The following is a 14534-nucleotide window of genomic DNA, read 5'->3' on the forward strand; positions in this document are numbered from 1 at the left end:
TAAGGCAAGGATCGAATGCAGTCTTGTCAAGGTAGAAATATGCAGTTGTGATGATGGATAGGTTATTGGTAGAAAATCAGCTCAGGGTTAAGCAGAACACCAAGGATGCCCACTATTAGGTTCAACCTGAGTGAGCAGCTGGAGAGGGGAATGGAATCTGAAACTAGAGTGTGGTATTTTTGGCAGCAACCGAACAGGATGGCTAATCTTTCCAATGTTGTCTTAAGAGAAAGATCAAGCGGAGAGGTAGAGCTGGGTGCCAGCAGCATATGGAAACTGACCTCATGCCTACAGATGATGTCAGCAAGGGACAGCATAAAGCCGAGGATTAGAAGTTTTCCAAAGATTAAACTTTCAGCAACACCCAAGAGGCAGGACCAGAAGAGAAGATATTGTCGTATAATGCTGGATACGTTGGAACAGGAAGGAATGGAACCAAGCAAAGGCAGTGCACTAAGGTAGACCATAAAGGAGCGATAGTAGAAGAGATTGATCACGTTTAGTGGCAGCGTGCACTTGGACAAGCAAGGATTGCGCAGCACACAGGCAGCAAAAAAAATAATTAAATCTCAGACACTCTCTGGTCCATCAAACCATTAGAGAATGCTTTTACTATTGATCCTAACCTAAATACAAAAGGTTTGTAAAAATGTTGATCTCTGCATGATCATATTTTTTTAATCTGTGCAGGAAAGAGCCAAGTTTCCTTTTCAGGCTTCACAGATAATTGAACAAAATAAGTCACATTACTGCAACATGACCACATCTAGTTCAAAGTCAAGGTTACCTCTTTCCCATTGTACAGCAACCGCTGCTCAGAAACAGGAAAATCTGTTTCCACATAGATTAACTCTTTGATATCTTCAACAGATGTAGAAGGAGCAATCTCATACACTCGGCTTCCAAGGTATTCATGTAGAACAGCTACCCTTAGCAACCTTTGAAAAAAACACAAAATTCTTTCAGCATATGCAACATGTAGGTAAAGAAAAGCTACTCGCTCTACAATTGGCTTTTCAAATCTGATTACACCATGAGTTTAGTTTAAGAACATGAAAACATCAGCCTTATTCAAACAGTGACATTCTTCTTTTCATTTTATCTACATATGGTGATTTAAACCATCTGGAATCAAACGGAAGTAGCTCACTTCCACAGTTATTAATAAATAATGCAATTTTCTAAATAACTCACATTTTTTTTTAAGTAATGAAACAAACGCAGAAATTCTTTAGTTGTTCCCTTTCCTTGTCTCTCGTCTTCTAGTGTTTTATTTTCTTGCTTTGCACCCAATTTTCTCCTCCTGCTCCATTCCTTCATTATATTAGTTACAGAATTTCTCATAGTTTCATTTCAAACTAGGTCATGGGTCTGGCTGTTCAGTTTTTTTCCAATGAGATGCCCTTTGTCGCACTGCTCAAGCTGCTGGCCACGTGTGCATTATACAGCACTTATTGAATTCTGAACATGTCAAACCTTTCCAGTGAAAATGAACTGAAACCAGTCAACATGAGTCAAAAAAACATACGCAGTGATATCTGATGCTCGTGTATATAACTCAATATGGCATAGGCAATATAGTACAATGGATGCATTCATTTGGGGATTTGGAAAAATCTAGCTCAGTCAGCCATTTCAACAAGAATCTTTAAATAGTCTGGATGCTCAATGAGAAGGCATTAATGACCTTCAAAGTGATATCTGCAAATCTCATGTATGTAAAAAGATTTGCGGAATGACATCCCAAAGTGCTTCACACTAATTACTACTGATGTGTAGTAATTACTGTAATGTAGGAATACAAGGCAGCCGATTTACACACAAGTTCCCATAAACATTAATAAGATGAATGACGTTAATATTAGTCAGGACACCAGGGGCCTGAAATTCACGGTCCCAGGAAGGACCATTACTGCCAGTTTGCAGCAGTCATTCATCAAAATCAACTGGTCGCCCCAACGTAAATTCGGCCCGAGAGGTTTTGCAGCATTGTTGGCCACCGGCGCGATCGACTGACGCTCGTGAGGGTGTGGGCTTGCGGCAGTAATGATGCAGCAAAAGTGCGCGTCGCTGCCGCTCTGCCCCCAGACGTATGTTCACCATTAAGAAGCCAGCCCTTCAGATGACAGTGCCCCCGCCAGCTTTTAGGGCCGGTGCACAGTGGCAGAGATTTCGGAGCCGGCTTAGCTCGACAACAGCAGCTAAGTCGCCAGCAGAGAAGTCCAGTAAGAGTTCATCTGGGGGAGATCAGCGAGCTCCAGATGGGGCAAGATCCCGGAGCCAGCTCCGTATTGCTCAGCAACAAGTCCAGGAGCCTCTTCAATGGACCGGTGGAGTTCAGTATAGAATCCGCACTCAAGGGGAGGGAAAGAGAAAGAGAGAGAGGGAGAGGGAAAGAGAGAGAGGGAGAGGGAAAGAGGGAGAGAGAGGGTGAGAGAGAGGGGGGGGAGGGTGAGACAGAGACAGAGAGACGGGGTGAGAGAGAGAGGGTGAGAGAGAGGGTGAGGAAAGGGAGCAAAAGAGAAAGGAGAAAGAGATAGAAGTGAGGAAAGGGAATGAGAAACAGAAAAAGAAAATTTGATTGGGAGAGAGAGATAGAGAAAGAGGAATAGAGAAAGAGAAAAGGGGGAAAAAAAGGAGAGAGAGAGAAATAGAGATCCCGAGACTCAGAGAGAAAACGGAAATCTCAATCTAGGGGCTCATACTGGAAACGTGGCCCCAGTTCAGCATTCCGCACGGTAACAAATGGGAATCTGTTCAACCTCTGCCACCTCCAGGCTAGATCCAAGGTCATCCCATCCTCCGTCATCGAACTACAGTACACAGACGACGCTTGCATCTGCGCAGACTCGGAGGCCAAACTTCAAGCCATTGTCAACACCTTCACCGAGGCGTAAGAAAGCATAGGCCTTATACTAAACATCCATAGACAAAGGTCCTCTACCAACCTGACCCTGCCACACAGCACTGCCCCCTGGTTATCAAAATCCATGGTGAGGCCTTGAACAACATGGACCATTTTCCATACCTCAGGAGCCTGTCAGCAAGGGCAGACATCGATGACGAGGTCCAATATTACCTTCAGTGTGCAAGCACAGTCTTCGGTCGCCTGAGGAAGAGAGCGTTTGAAGACCAGAACCTCAAATCTGGCACCTAGCATATGGTCTAACAGAGCAGCAGTGATACCCGCCCTCCTATATGGCTCAGAGACTTGGACTATATGCAGCAGACACCTCAAAGCACTGGAGAAGTACCACCAATGCTGCCTCCGCAAGATCCTGCAAATCCACTGGAAAGACAGACGCACCAACATCAGTGTTCTCGCCCAGGCCAACATCCCCAGCATCAAAGCACTGACCACGCTCGATCAGCTCCACTGGGCGGGCCACATCGTCCGCATGCCTGCGCTCTATTTGGAACTCCTACATGGCAAGCGAGCCCCCAGTGGGCAGAGGAAACGCTTCAAGGACACCCTCAAAGCCTCCTTGATAAAGTGCAACATCCCCCTGGGAATCCCTGGCCCAAGACCACCCAAAGTGGAGGAAGAGCATCTGGGAGGGCGCTGAGCACCTCGAGTCTCATCGCCGAGAGCAACCAGAAACCAAGCGCAGACGGCGGAAAGAGCGTGCAGCAAACCAGACTTCCCACTCACCCTTTCCTTCAACCACTGATTGCCCTATCTGTGACAGAGACTGTAGGTCCTGCATTGGACTCTTCAGTCACCTGAGAACTCACTTTTAGAATGGATGCAAGTCATCCTCGACTCCAAGGGACTGCCTATGATGATGATGATGCTCACCTCATTATACAGCAACCCAGATATAGGTGCGAAAAATAAAGATTTAACACATAATCAATATAGCTACAAACAACTACCAGAACAATAAACAGTGCAGAAAAATAACATATAAACATCATTTACCACCCTTGTGCATTTCCTTATAACCCCTCTTACGTGTGCCTAACCTGCAACTCTTTCCTATGGCTGCCTCATGGGTCTTGGAAGGCTTCTGTCTTTCCTGTGTGGAAGCTGCAGATGTCCTTCCAGGATGCCCTCAAGCAGCTTTGGGCATGGAAGGGCCGGCTGGAGATTGGTCAACACCCTCCTGGGAGGGTTCAGTCTGGCTTGGCTCAGGTAAGGCCATGTGTGGAGGCACTGGTGGAGTGACAGGTCTGGGGCCAGGAATGCTGCGAGGTAGAGGGAGCGCATCATCTGTATCCTGGGCCGAGGAGCCTGAGTAACTCACCAGGGGTGGCACAATACCACCACCACCAATCTGAGGGAGCTCAGATCGGTGCTGTGGCACCACACCAGAAGGTCCCCCGTGGCCCGTGGTGGACCCAGCCGCGAATGCAACACTGAGGTCTCGGGGGGCATCCAGCTGAGACTGCATGCAAGCAGCCACAGTCTGAAAGCCACCAGTTATGACAGCACTTAGATGCTCCGTCGATTCTTGCAGAGCCGCGGGCATCTTTTCCAAAGCAGCACCGATACGCTTGTTCGCTCGCGCCTGTGCTGCAATGGCAGCTGCCACATCACCCTAAGGATGAATTTCCCATGGGAATAACGCTCCAATTAAGACTGCAAATTTCAGCTTTGCAGGGCTAATAAGACTGGAACATTTTTTGGGGGTCAAAAAGCTGAATTTGGATCCAATGGCCGCCGCAAACTTTGTGGCGCTAATCGGGGAAAAAAGGCATCAACACCACCAGCTTTCTGGCTGCATTGAATTTCAGCCCCCAGAAGTCTTGTGCATTTCTTAGAATAGGCAAACAGCATGGACGCTATCAACCGCGCTAATCTGGAACGACAAAAAATATCAAACGATTTTAGATCAGTGTCCATTGAACACCCAGATCTTGAGGCCACCTTGAACCCAATAATGTGCCACTGCAACCATGCACACAACCACATCCCAAGGATCATCAGACTACAGTGCACACCAAATACCGATGTTCTTTTAATAGATGTGAACATTGCTAATACTTGTCAGCACTTTCATAGTAGAAACAAATTCCATAATGGAAACTAAAGAATACCATAAATATTTAATTCATAGCCCATGTAATACATAAGAGTTATCAAACTAGGTCATTTGCCAAGTAGTTCTCGTGCACCATTGCTTCTTTCTGCATATCATTGAATGCTTGAGCAATAACTGGCAGTACAATAGCTTCACTGATCTGAAGAGCAACAGAATTCAGATCAGGGTGGAATCAAAATTAATGCTGGGATTGACTGGAACAGCATTGCAAACCCTTTGGTATACACTGGCTCAAATCATTCATTTTAGAATTGTAATTGTGTTCTCTGCCTGCTGCTAGCTGGGTGTCATGGCAATGTGTGCAATGGGCGGCTAGCACGTCAGTGATTGGTTAGAAACATAGAAACATAGAAAATAGGTGCAGGAGCAGGCCATTCAGCCCTTCTAGCCTGCACCGCCATTCAATGAGTTCATGGCTGAACATGAAACTTCAGTACCCCCTTCCTGCTTTCTCGCCATAACCCTTGATCCCCCGAGTAGTAAGGACTTCATCTAACTCCCTTTTGAATATATTTAGTGAATTGGCCTCAACTACTTTCTGTGGTAGAGAATTCCACAGGTTCACCACTCTCTGGGTGAAGAAGTTTCTCCTCATCTCGGTCCTAAATGGCTTACCCCTTATCCTCAGACTGTGACCCCTGGTTCTGGACTTCCCCAACATTGGGAACATTCTTTCTGCATCTAACCTGTCTAAACCCGTCAGAATTTTAAACGTTTCTATGAGGTCCCCTCTCATTCTTCTGAACTCCAGTGAATACAAGCCCAATTGATCCAATCTTTCTTGATAGGTCAGTCCCGCCATCCCGGGAATCAGTCTGGTGAACCTTCGCTGCACTCCCTCAATAGCAAGAATGTCCTTCCTCAAGTTAGGAGACCAAAACTGTACACAATACTCCAGGTGTGGCCTCACCAAGGCCCTGTACAACTGTAGCAACACCTCCCTGCCCCTGTATTCAAATCCCCTCGCTATGAAGGCCAACATGCCATTTGCTTTCTTAACCGCCTGCTGTACCTGCATGCCAACCTTCAATGACTGATGTACCATGACACCCAGGTCTCGTTGCACCTTCCCTTTTCCTAATCTGTCACCATTCAGTTAACACTCAGCTTTACGTACAATCATCTGGTAACTGACCCACAACAGCAGCTCAAAAGAAGATACTTCCCTACCACCCCCATTCCATTTATTCTTGGGATAGTGGCAATGCTGGCAAGGTGACATTTTTTACCCATCCCTATTCGACCCGAGAAGGTGGTAGTGGGCCTACATTCTAAACTGCTGCAATCCTCGTGGTGAAGATGCTCCTACAGTGCTGCGAGGTAGGGATTTGCATGCTTTTGACTCAGCAACAATGAAGGAAAGGCAATAATGGACTGGATTTTACCAACATCAGCGGGTCCGTGGCAGTGATGTCAGTGGCGGGTCCCAGCCTCGCTGCTGGCTCCAGTCCGCTGTCCAAAATGATTTACCCGATTGGGCTTGTCAAGCCCGCCCAAGCGCATTTCCAGGCCAATTGAAGGAAGCGGGTCTAATGACGTAATTTGATGACGCGTCATCAGCCGGTTTCCTTAAAGGGACCATGCGCAAATTAATTTTGGCATTTGTGCTGTCAGTGTTCTATAGTGTTGAGGTGCTAAAAACACTGACCAGGATTACATAAAGGTGCACGACTGCACCCAGGCTCCCCCATGACTCCCTCCATATGCTTATGGAGGGAATCACAGCACACAGGGAGGTTCCCTTCCCTTCCAATGGGCAAAAGAGACCTTCCCAGGAGATCAAACTAGCCTGGTTGGACATTGCACAGAAGGACACAAGCAGGGATGTTGTCAGGAGGGCCTGGCTGCAGTGGTGCAAATCTTTCAATGATCTCAGTAGATCACGAAACATTAGTACAAAGCCACACTCAACATCTTGCTGTGCCACTCATCACATCCCCATCACTCTGCCTTCCATACCTTACTCCTGCACATCCTTACTCACACCAACTTACCTTGCACCTCCACACATCCCTCTCTATCTACATAATCACATCCACATCTCACTAGCCAGCCCCCACACTCACCCTCATCCTAGTCCAATCATACCAACTAACAAGGGTAGGCACTTGTTTTAGCCAATGTTCGTTCACGTGACGTTTCTGTTACTATGCTGTCAAACAGTGAAAACTTTATTTTCAATGCTTTGCATTCTTGGACAGATTTGTGTGAACCTTTGGAAGTGGTTTAGTGAGTTGCAGTGAATGGGGAGACATAATGGTACCCCCACAATGCTGATGAGTGTGAAAGGAATGGCTTGGGCATTGTAGAGATGCTTTATACTGTTGGTGTGGGGTGGTGTCAACCTTGTGCATCATTCGTCAGCCAGGGTGTACAGTGTCAAGTGAAGTAAATCTGGCCATGGGGAGGCCATCCCTGGCCTTCCTGGGCAACAATGTGATTGAGTGCTGATGCCTTGTGTCCTGTGCAGTATTAGTTGACTGCAAAGAAGGTTGGGGTTGTTGTTGGTGCTGCTGGTGTGCCTGGTGCTGCTAGTGTTGTGGCTGATCATGGTGGGATTCCGAGGACCAAGGTGAGAGAGTATAAACAGTACTCATGCTGACGGAATTGATAGCAGGTGAATTTGAGATGACAGAAGAAATCTGTCAATGGTGAGAGAGGTTGTTCCAATGAGGTGACATTGGGTAGAGAGTTTGTTCCAAACTGCATAAAGCTCAACCTGTCTTCCAAATGCAGTAAGCAACAACTTCTGAGGTGGAGATCACGATTTTTTGAGGTGCTGTCAAAGCCTTGTCGAGTTGCTGCAGTGCATCCTGTAGATAGTACACACTGCAGCCGCTGCATCTTGGTGTTGGAGCGAATGGATGTTTAAGCTAATGGATAAGAGGCCAATCAAGTTCTGGATGGTGTTGCACTTCGAGTTTTGTTGCAGCTGCAAGTGGAGAGTATTGCATCACACTCCTGACTTTTGCCTTGTAGGTGTGGAAAGCCTTTGGGGAGTCAAGTGAGCCACTCGCTGCAGACCACTCAACCGCTGCCCTGCTCTAGTAGCCAGGGCATTTATGTAGCTGGACCAGTTCAGTTTCTTGTCAATGATGACCTGCAGGATATTGATGGTGGGGTCTCGGTGATGGTAATGCCATAGAACATCAAGGGGAATCAGTTAGGCTCTCTCTTGTTTGAGATGGTCATTGCCTGGCACTTGTATGATACAAATGTTACTTGCCACTTATCAGCCCAAGCGTTGACATTGTCCAGGTGTTCCTGCATGTGAGTATGGGACTGCTCCATTATCTGAGGAATTGCAAATGGAACTGAACACTGCAATCATCAGCGAACAGCCCCACTTCTGACCTTATAATGGAGGGAAGGCTGTTGATGAAACAGTTGAAGATGGTTAGGCGTAGGACACTGCCCTGAGGAAGTCCTCCATCGATGTCCTGGGACTGAGATGACTGGCCTCCAACAACCACAGCCATCTTCCTTTGTGCCAGATATGAATCCAACCACTGGGAAATTTTTCCCCTAATCCTCATGAATTCAGATTTACTCGACCTTCGTACCACACACAGTCAAGTACTGCCTCAGTGTCAATAGCAATAACACTCAACTCATCCCTGGAAATCAACTTGTATCCATGTTTGGACCAAGGCTGCAATGAGGATTGGAGTTGAATGATCCTGGTGGAACCCAAACAGAGCATTGCTGAACAGGTTATTGCTAAGTGCCACTTGATAGCACTGTTGCTGACTCCTTCCATCACTTTGATTTTGATTGGGAGTAGGCTAATAGGGCAGTCATTTCTGGGTTGGATTTATCCTGGCATCGTGGACCGCCCCGACCTGTGTGAGACCACCACCGCAGGTCGGGGCTATAAATAGAGCTGGAGCACTGGGCCCTGGAACATCGTGAGCAAAGGTGCGGCGAATGAGGGTATGGGGCCCAGAAGAGCCGAGGGCCAGGAGCAACACGGACCAGCCCACACTGCGATATGTGTGCGCAGTAGGTCCGTGCAGCAGACCAGGTCTCCAGTCGTCCTGGTTAACCCTTGCCACTGGATAAAGACCTAGCTCTGTCAAGCCCATGTGGTGGCTGGTGTGCAATGGTCACCACACGTTAAAAAAATCCACGCACAGACATCTTACACCCCCTCAACTGGAGTTCAGGACTGGAACATCGGGTCCTTCATTGAAACATCTGTGAACTCTCGTGGAAGCAAGTCATCCTCGTTCGAGGGACCACCTATGACGATCATGGATTTAGCCTGCTTTTTGTGGGCAGGACGACATACATGGGGAATTTTCCACATTGTTGGGTAGCTGTACTGAAACAGCTTAGCTAGGTCCGCGGCTATTTCTGGAGCACATTTCTTAAAAACTGGAGCCGAGATGTTGTCGGGGCCTGTAGCCTTTGCTGTGTCGAGTGCATTGAGACATTCCTTGATGTCATTTAGAGTGAAGCGAATTGGCTGAAGACTGCTCCCTATGATGGTGGGGACCTCAGGAATAATGCCAAGAAGAATCACCCACTCAGTACATCTGGCTGAAGATAGTTGCAAAAATTTCAACCTTATCTTTTGCACTCCCGTGCTAGGCTCTGTTATCATTGAGCATGGGGATGTAGTGGAAATCTTCTCCCCCACCCCATTTGTTGCTTAATTGTCACGGCTGAATGTGGCGGGGTTGCAGAGCTTTTTGATCCGTTGGCTGTGGGATCGCTTAGTTGTCATTGGCATGCATGTAGTCCTGTGCTGTTGCTTCACCAGGTTAGCTCATTTTCAGATGTGCCTAGTGTTGCTCCTGGTATGCTCTTCAACACTTCTCACTGAACCAGGATAACTGCATCATGGTGGAAAAGAGGCAGAGGAGACTAAGGAGGAAAGATGGGAGAGAAGATGGAGAGGGAGGAAGGAAGAGGGTAGTGATGGGAGAAGGAAGGGGTAGAGGGGATGAAGGAGTGGCAAGGGGAGAGTGAGAGCAGCCAGAAATAGCATACCTGCAGGGACGCACAATGATCCAGTTATAAGGGTCATCTTGCCCTTTCTTTGGCTTTCCCAAGCCATGCAATATCCACCAGCAGAGAGAATTTACAGGCCAGCTGCTCCCAAGCTGGTACCCATACTGCACTGAAAATGATCAGAAGGGAGTGCAGCACAGTGGTTCAAAGTGACTCTCCTCCATATTCTATGGAGTCGAAATTGCCCCTTTCTATAAGAGCAGTGACTACCTCAAAGAGGCGGCCACGGTTCGGTAAGGACTCACCGCTCGGTCGGCGTGGAGGGACTGCCATTTTGTAAATTGCCCTCCTTTATTTTTGGAGCGGTGTATGTGACCACCCCGCCCGTTTTCCCGCTGTGTCAGGCACCAGCTGACCCCTTACCGACTGGCAGCGAACCGCTTTCCGACTCTTCAGGAAATTGCCCCATGGGAGCGGTGCCGCCGTGCCACTGGGGAGCTGTCTGTGGATGGACATGGCGTCCGCTCTTAAAGGGGAGGTCGCGCTGCCGGCAACTCCATTTTATTTTTTGTCAGCCGACTACCAGGTCAGGCCGATAATTATGACCCCGGGTTCGGCCGGACTGCAAACAGGCAGCTTAGCACCCCCTCTTGGGTGCCAGGCCGCCGGCCTAGTGGAACCCTCCCTGGTGGCCCAGTGTTTGCCATTAAAGTGGCGGCAGAGTTCGCAGCGGTCCTCCCCTTTATCTAATGGGGAGGGATGTTGTGACGCGTCTGCACAACGCTGATGACTTGGAGTGATGGCCATTCCAACCCACCCCCACTTCCGTCCCACTGATGACGGCCGCTCTGACCCGCCTGCACTTCTGCCCCTCTCCGACCGGAAACAAGAAACAAAGTGCTGAAAATCACCGGATTGTCTGCCCCCTGCATTGAAGCAGATGGAACACTTAAAAATCAGGTGTGCCCCATTTCAGACGGAGGGCAATTTCGGCCCCTCTGTCTTTCCCCACAAGGGGCTGCAAGGCCCTCAGTCATTCAGTATATTAAAGACAGAGATCAATATATATATGAACACTAGGGAAATCAAGGGATATGGGGACCGGACAGGAAAGTGGGGTGGAGGTTCAAACATAGAAAATAGGTGCAGGAGTAGACCATTCGGCCCTTCGAGCCTGCACCACCATTCAATATCATGGCTGATCATTCACCTCAGTACCCCATTCCTGCTTTCTCTCCATACCCCTTGATCCCTTTAGCCATAAGGGCCACATCTAGCTTCATGATCTTATTGAATGGTGGAGCAGGCTCGAGGGGACATATGGTCTACTTCAGCTCCTATTTCTCATGTTCTTATGTTCACTCAGTGGTTTCCTTCAGTACCACACCTAGAATTTAAAACTGAACAAGGGAAGAAATCATCTCCCCAGAACTTGAACTTTGCATCTTAACAACCAAAGTTCCTAATACACACCAAGCCACATCAAAAACTTCCCAGAATTCAGTACTCATTGCCACTAAATCGTCAGTCTTAGTGAGAGTCATGAGAATGGTGGGTGTGAGAACTGTTAATTTCACGCTAGTTCAGTAGGGGGGTTCTCCTGAGGTTGGGTAAGACAAGCGGGCTTCTTGGTATACTATGCCTGATTAGGGAGTGTCCAATAGTTCATTCCCCCAGTTGTTTTAGGTTCAGAAATGCCCTGCGCTTGCGATTTATTAGCTCTTGGATCTCCTGGCAATTCTCATCAAACCAGTCCTGGTGTTTCCTGGTTGAGTGACCGAGCATCTCTTCGCAGGCACTGGTTATGGTGGCCTAGAGGGCAGACCAAGCGCTATGGGCATTCTGCATCTCGGGGTCAACCAGGGTCGCCAAGTTAGCAGTGAGGCGCTGGCTATATAGGGCTCTCTTAGCTGGGTCTTTGAGTGCCCGGTCATTGATTTTTCTGTGGCACTGCTTCTGTTGCCGTCGTCGCTTTGGGGCTATATTGATGTTGATAATGGAACGGATTAGGCGGTGGTCCGTCCAGCAAGCGTCAGCTCCTGTCATGGCGCGGGTGATGCGCACATCCTTGCGGTCCCTGGCTCGAACGGTGACATAGTCCTGCAGGTGCCAGTGTTTGGAGCGAGGGTGTTGCCACGATACCTTGTACTTGTCCCTCTGGCGGAACAAGGTGTTAGTGATGACATTTTGTCTGGAGCAGAGCTGGTTTCCCTACCCGCTCCCTGCCGATCACACCTCCCCAGAGGTGCATCCTTGCTGATCCTGGCGTTGAAGTCGCCGAGGAGGATCAGTTTGTCAACCGTAGGGACAGGGATTGTTCGAGGCTGGAGTAAAAACCCTCTTTGGTCTCATCTGTTGCATCGAGTGTTGGGGCATACTGTGGAGCACTGGTTCCGGGATAGGGTGAGTCGGAGAGTCATGAGATTTTCGCAGGAGGAGTCTCTGAGGCAGTCGACCAGCTCGTTCTTGATGGCAAAACCGACTCCGTGGAGGTGGCATTCTTCCTCTGGTTTGCCTTTCCAGAAGGTGGTGTAACCTCCACCTTGTTCCTTGAGCTGGCCTTCCCTTGCCCACCGGGTCTCGCTTAGGGCGGCAATGTCGACATCGAAGCGTCTAAGTTCCCGGGCAACTATGGCAGTGTGGCGTTCCGGTCTGTCCCTGTTGGAGTTGTCCATGAGGGTCCTGACGTTCCAGGTCCCGAACTTCATATTGAAGAGTGGAAGATGCCTGTGCGTGAATTCTTTTAACGTGGGGTGGCTGTTGCACACCGGCTACCACACAGGCTTAGCTGAACAAGGTCTTGGTCCAGTGGCAAGGGGGTGCAAGATGACTGGAGAACAGGCACTACTGTATGAGCCTAATTGCCTATGGCGAGATGCGGGCTGTAAGCTCGGCGCTGAGCAGCGCCCTTCGGTGAGATGGTAAGAGATCCGAGGCCTGGCTGAGGGCAGGCATTACGAAGGTCACAGGTCCAATTTCTCAACTCCTTCCTCCTCTACTGTGACATTAACTTCATCCTCTTCTTTTGTGAAGACAGATGCTAAGTACTCATTCAGTACCTCAGCCATGACCTCTGCCTCTATTTGGTTCCTAAAAAGCACCACTATTCATTTAACTTTCCTTTGACTTTTGACATGATTTTGGGGTTTCCTTTTAGGTTACCTGCTAATCATTTCTTGTATTCTCTCTTTGTCCTTCTTATATTATTTTTCAATTTCCCCCGCTCTCTGTATTCTGCCTGGTTTTATATTGTATTCTGTACCAGACATTTGTCAAACCTCCTTTTTCTGTTCATTTTAACCTCTATATCCTTTGTCATCTGAAGCTAAAACAATCCAACTCGGCAGTAGCAAAGCAACATTACAGACAGCTTAAGGCCAAGGTTCAACAAAAAATCCGCGACCTAAAGAATAGATGGTGGGTGGAGAAAGCACAGGAGATACAGCAGCTGGCCGATAGCAATGATGTGAGAGGATTCTTCACCGCAGTCAAGGCCACCTATGGCCCAAGCACCCAAGGCCCCATCCCACTGCTGGCCAAGAACGGGGAGACACTCATCAAGGACACCTAGGCAGTCAGGGCCCACTGGAAGGAGCACTTCAAAGATCTCCTGAACCAAAACTCTTTGTCCTCGACTCCATCCCGCAGCATGCTACCCGCCACCATCTCAGCAAAACCCGAGCTTTGCACGAGGTAAGGCCACCTGCCAGCTCAAGAACAAGGCAACAGGAGCTGATGTAATCCCTGCTGAGGCACTAAAGTATGGCGGAAAGGCACTATTGGCACGAATGCATGACCTCATCTCTCTCATCTGGAAGGAGGAGAGCATGCCAGGAGATCTCAGAGATGCAGTAATCGTGACTATCTTTAAAAAAGGGGACAAGTCCGACTGCGACAACTAAGAGGAATCTCCCTGTTATCGGCCACTGGGAAAGTCATCACTAGAATCCTCCCTCAACCGTCTTCTCCCTGCGGCTGAGGACCTCCTTCCGGAGTCACAATGCAGATTTCATCCACTACGGGGTACAATGGACATGATCTTTACAGCGCGACAACTGCAAGAGAAATGCAGGGAACAGCACCAATCCCTGTACATGGCCTTCTTTGACCTCACAAAGGCCTTTGACACGGTCAATCACGAGGGATTATGGAGCGTTCTCCTCCGTTTCGGCTGCCCCCATGGTTTGTCACCATCCTCCGCCTGCTCCACGACATGCAAGCCGTGATCCTGACCAACGGATCTATTACAGACCCTATCCACGTCCGGGCCGGGGTCAAGCAGGGCTGCGTCATCACGCCAAACCTCTTCTCAATCTTCCTCGCTGCAATGCTCCACCTCACACTCAATAAGCTCCCCGCTGGAGTGGAACTAAACTACAGAACCAGTGGGAATCTGTTCAATCTTCGTCGTCTCCAAACCAGGTCCAAGACCATCCCAACCTCTGTCGTCGAGCTACAGTACACGGACGACGCTTGCGTCTGCGCACATTCAGAGACTGAACTCCAAGTCATAGTCAACATCTTTACTGAAGC

At 48.7% G+C, this 14534-nt stretch overlaps 1 protein-coding gene across 2 annotated transcripts in view; it reads right to left on the reverse strand.

Moving 5' to 3' along the window:
- Positions 1-14534, reverse strand: part of sacs (sacsin molecular chaperone) — a 205859-nt gene that overhangs the window by 117732 nt on the left and 73593 nt on the right. For both annotated transcript variants that reach the window (XM_070892203.1, XM_070892204.1), the window contains one exon: positions 788-938. In XM_070892203.1, coding sequence (XP_070748304.1) covers positions 788-938 — 151 coding nt within the window. The remainder of the gene's footprint in view (positions 1-787; positions 939-14534) is intronic.

This window comes from Pristiophorus japonicus, chromosome 10 (genome assembly GCF_044704955.1).
Source record: "Pristiophorus japonicus isolate sPriJap1 chromosome 10, sPriJap1.hap1, whole genome shotgun sequence".
In the NCBI taxonomy this organism is placed as follows: Eukaryota; Metazoa; Chordata; class Chondrichthyes; family Pristiophoridae; genus Pristiophorus; species Pristiophorus japonicus.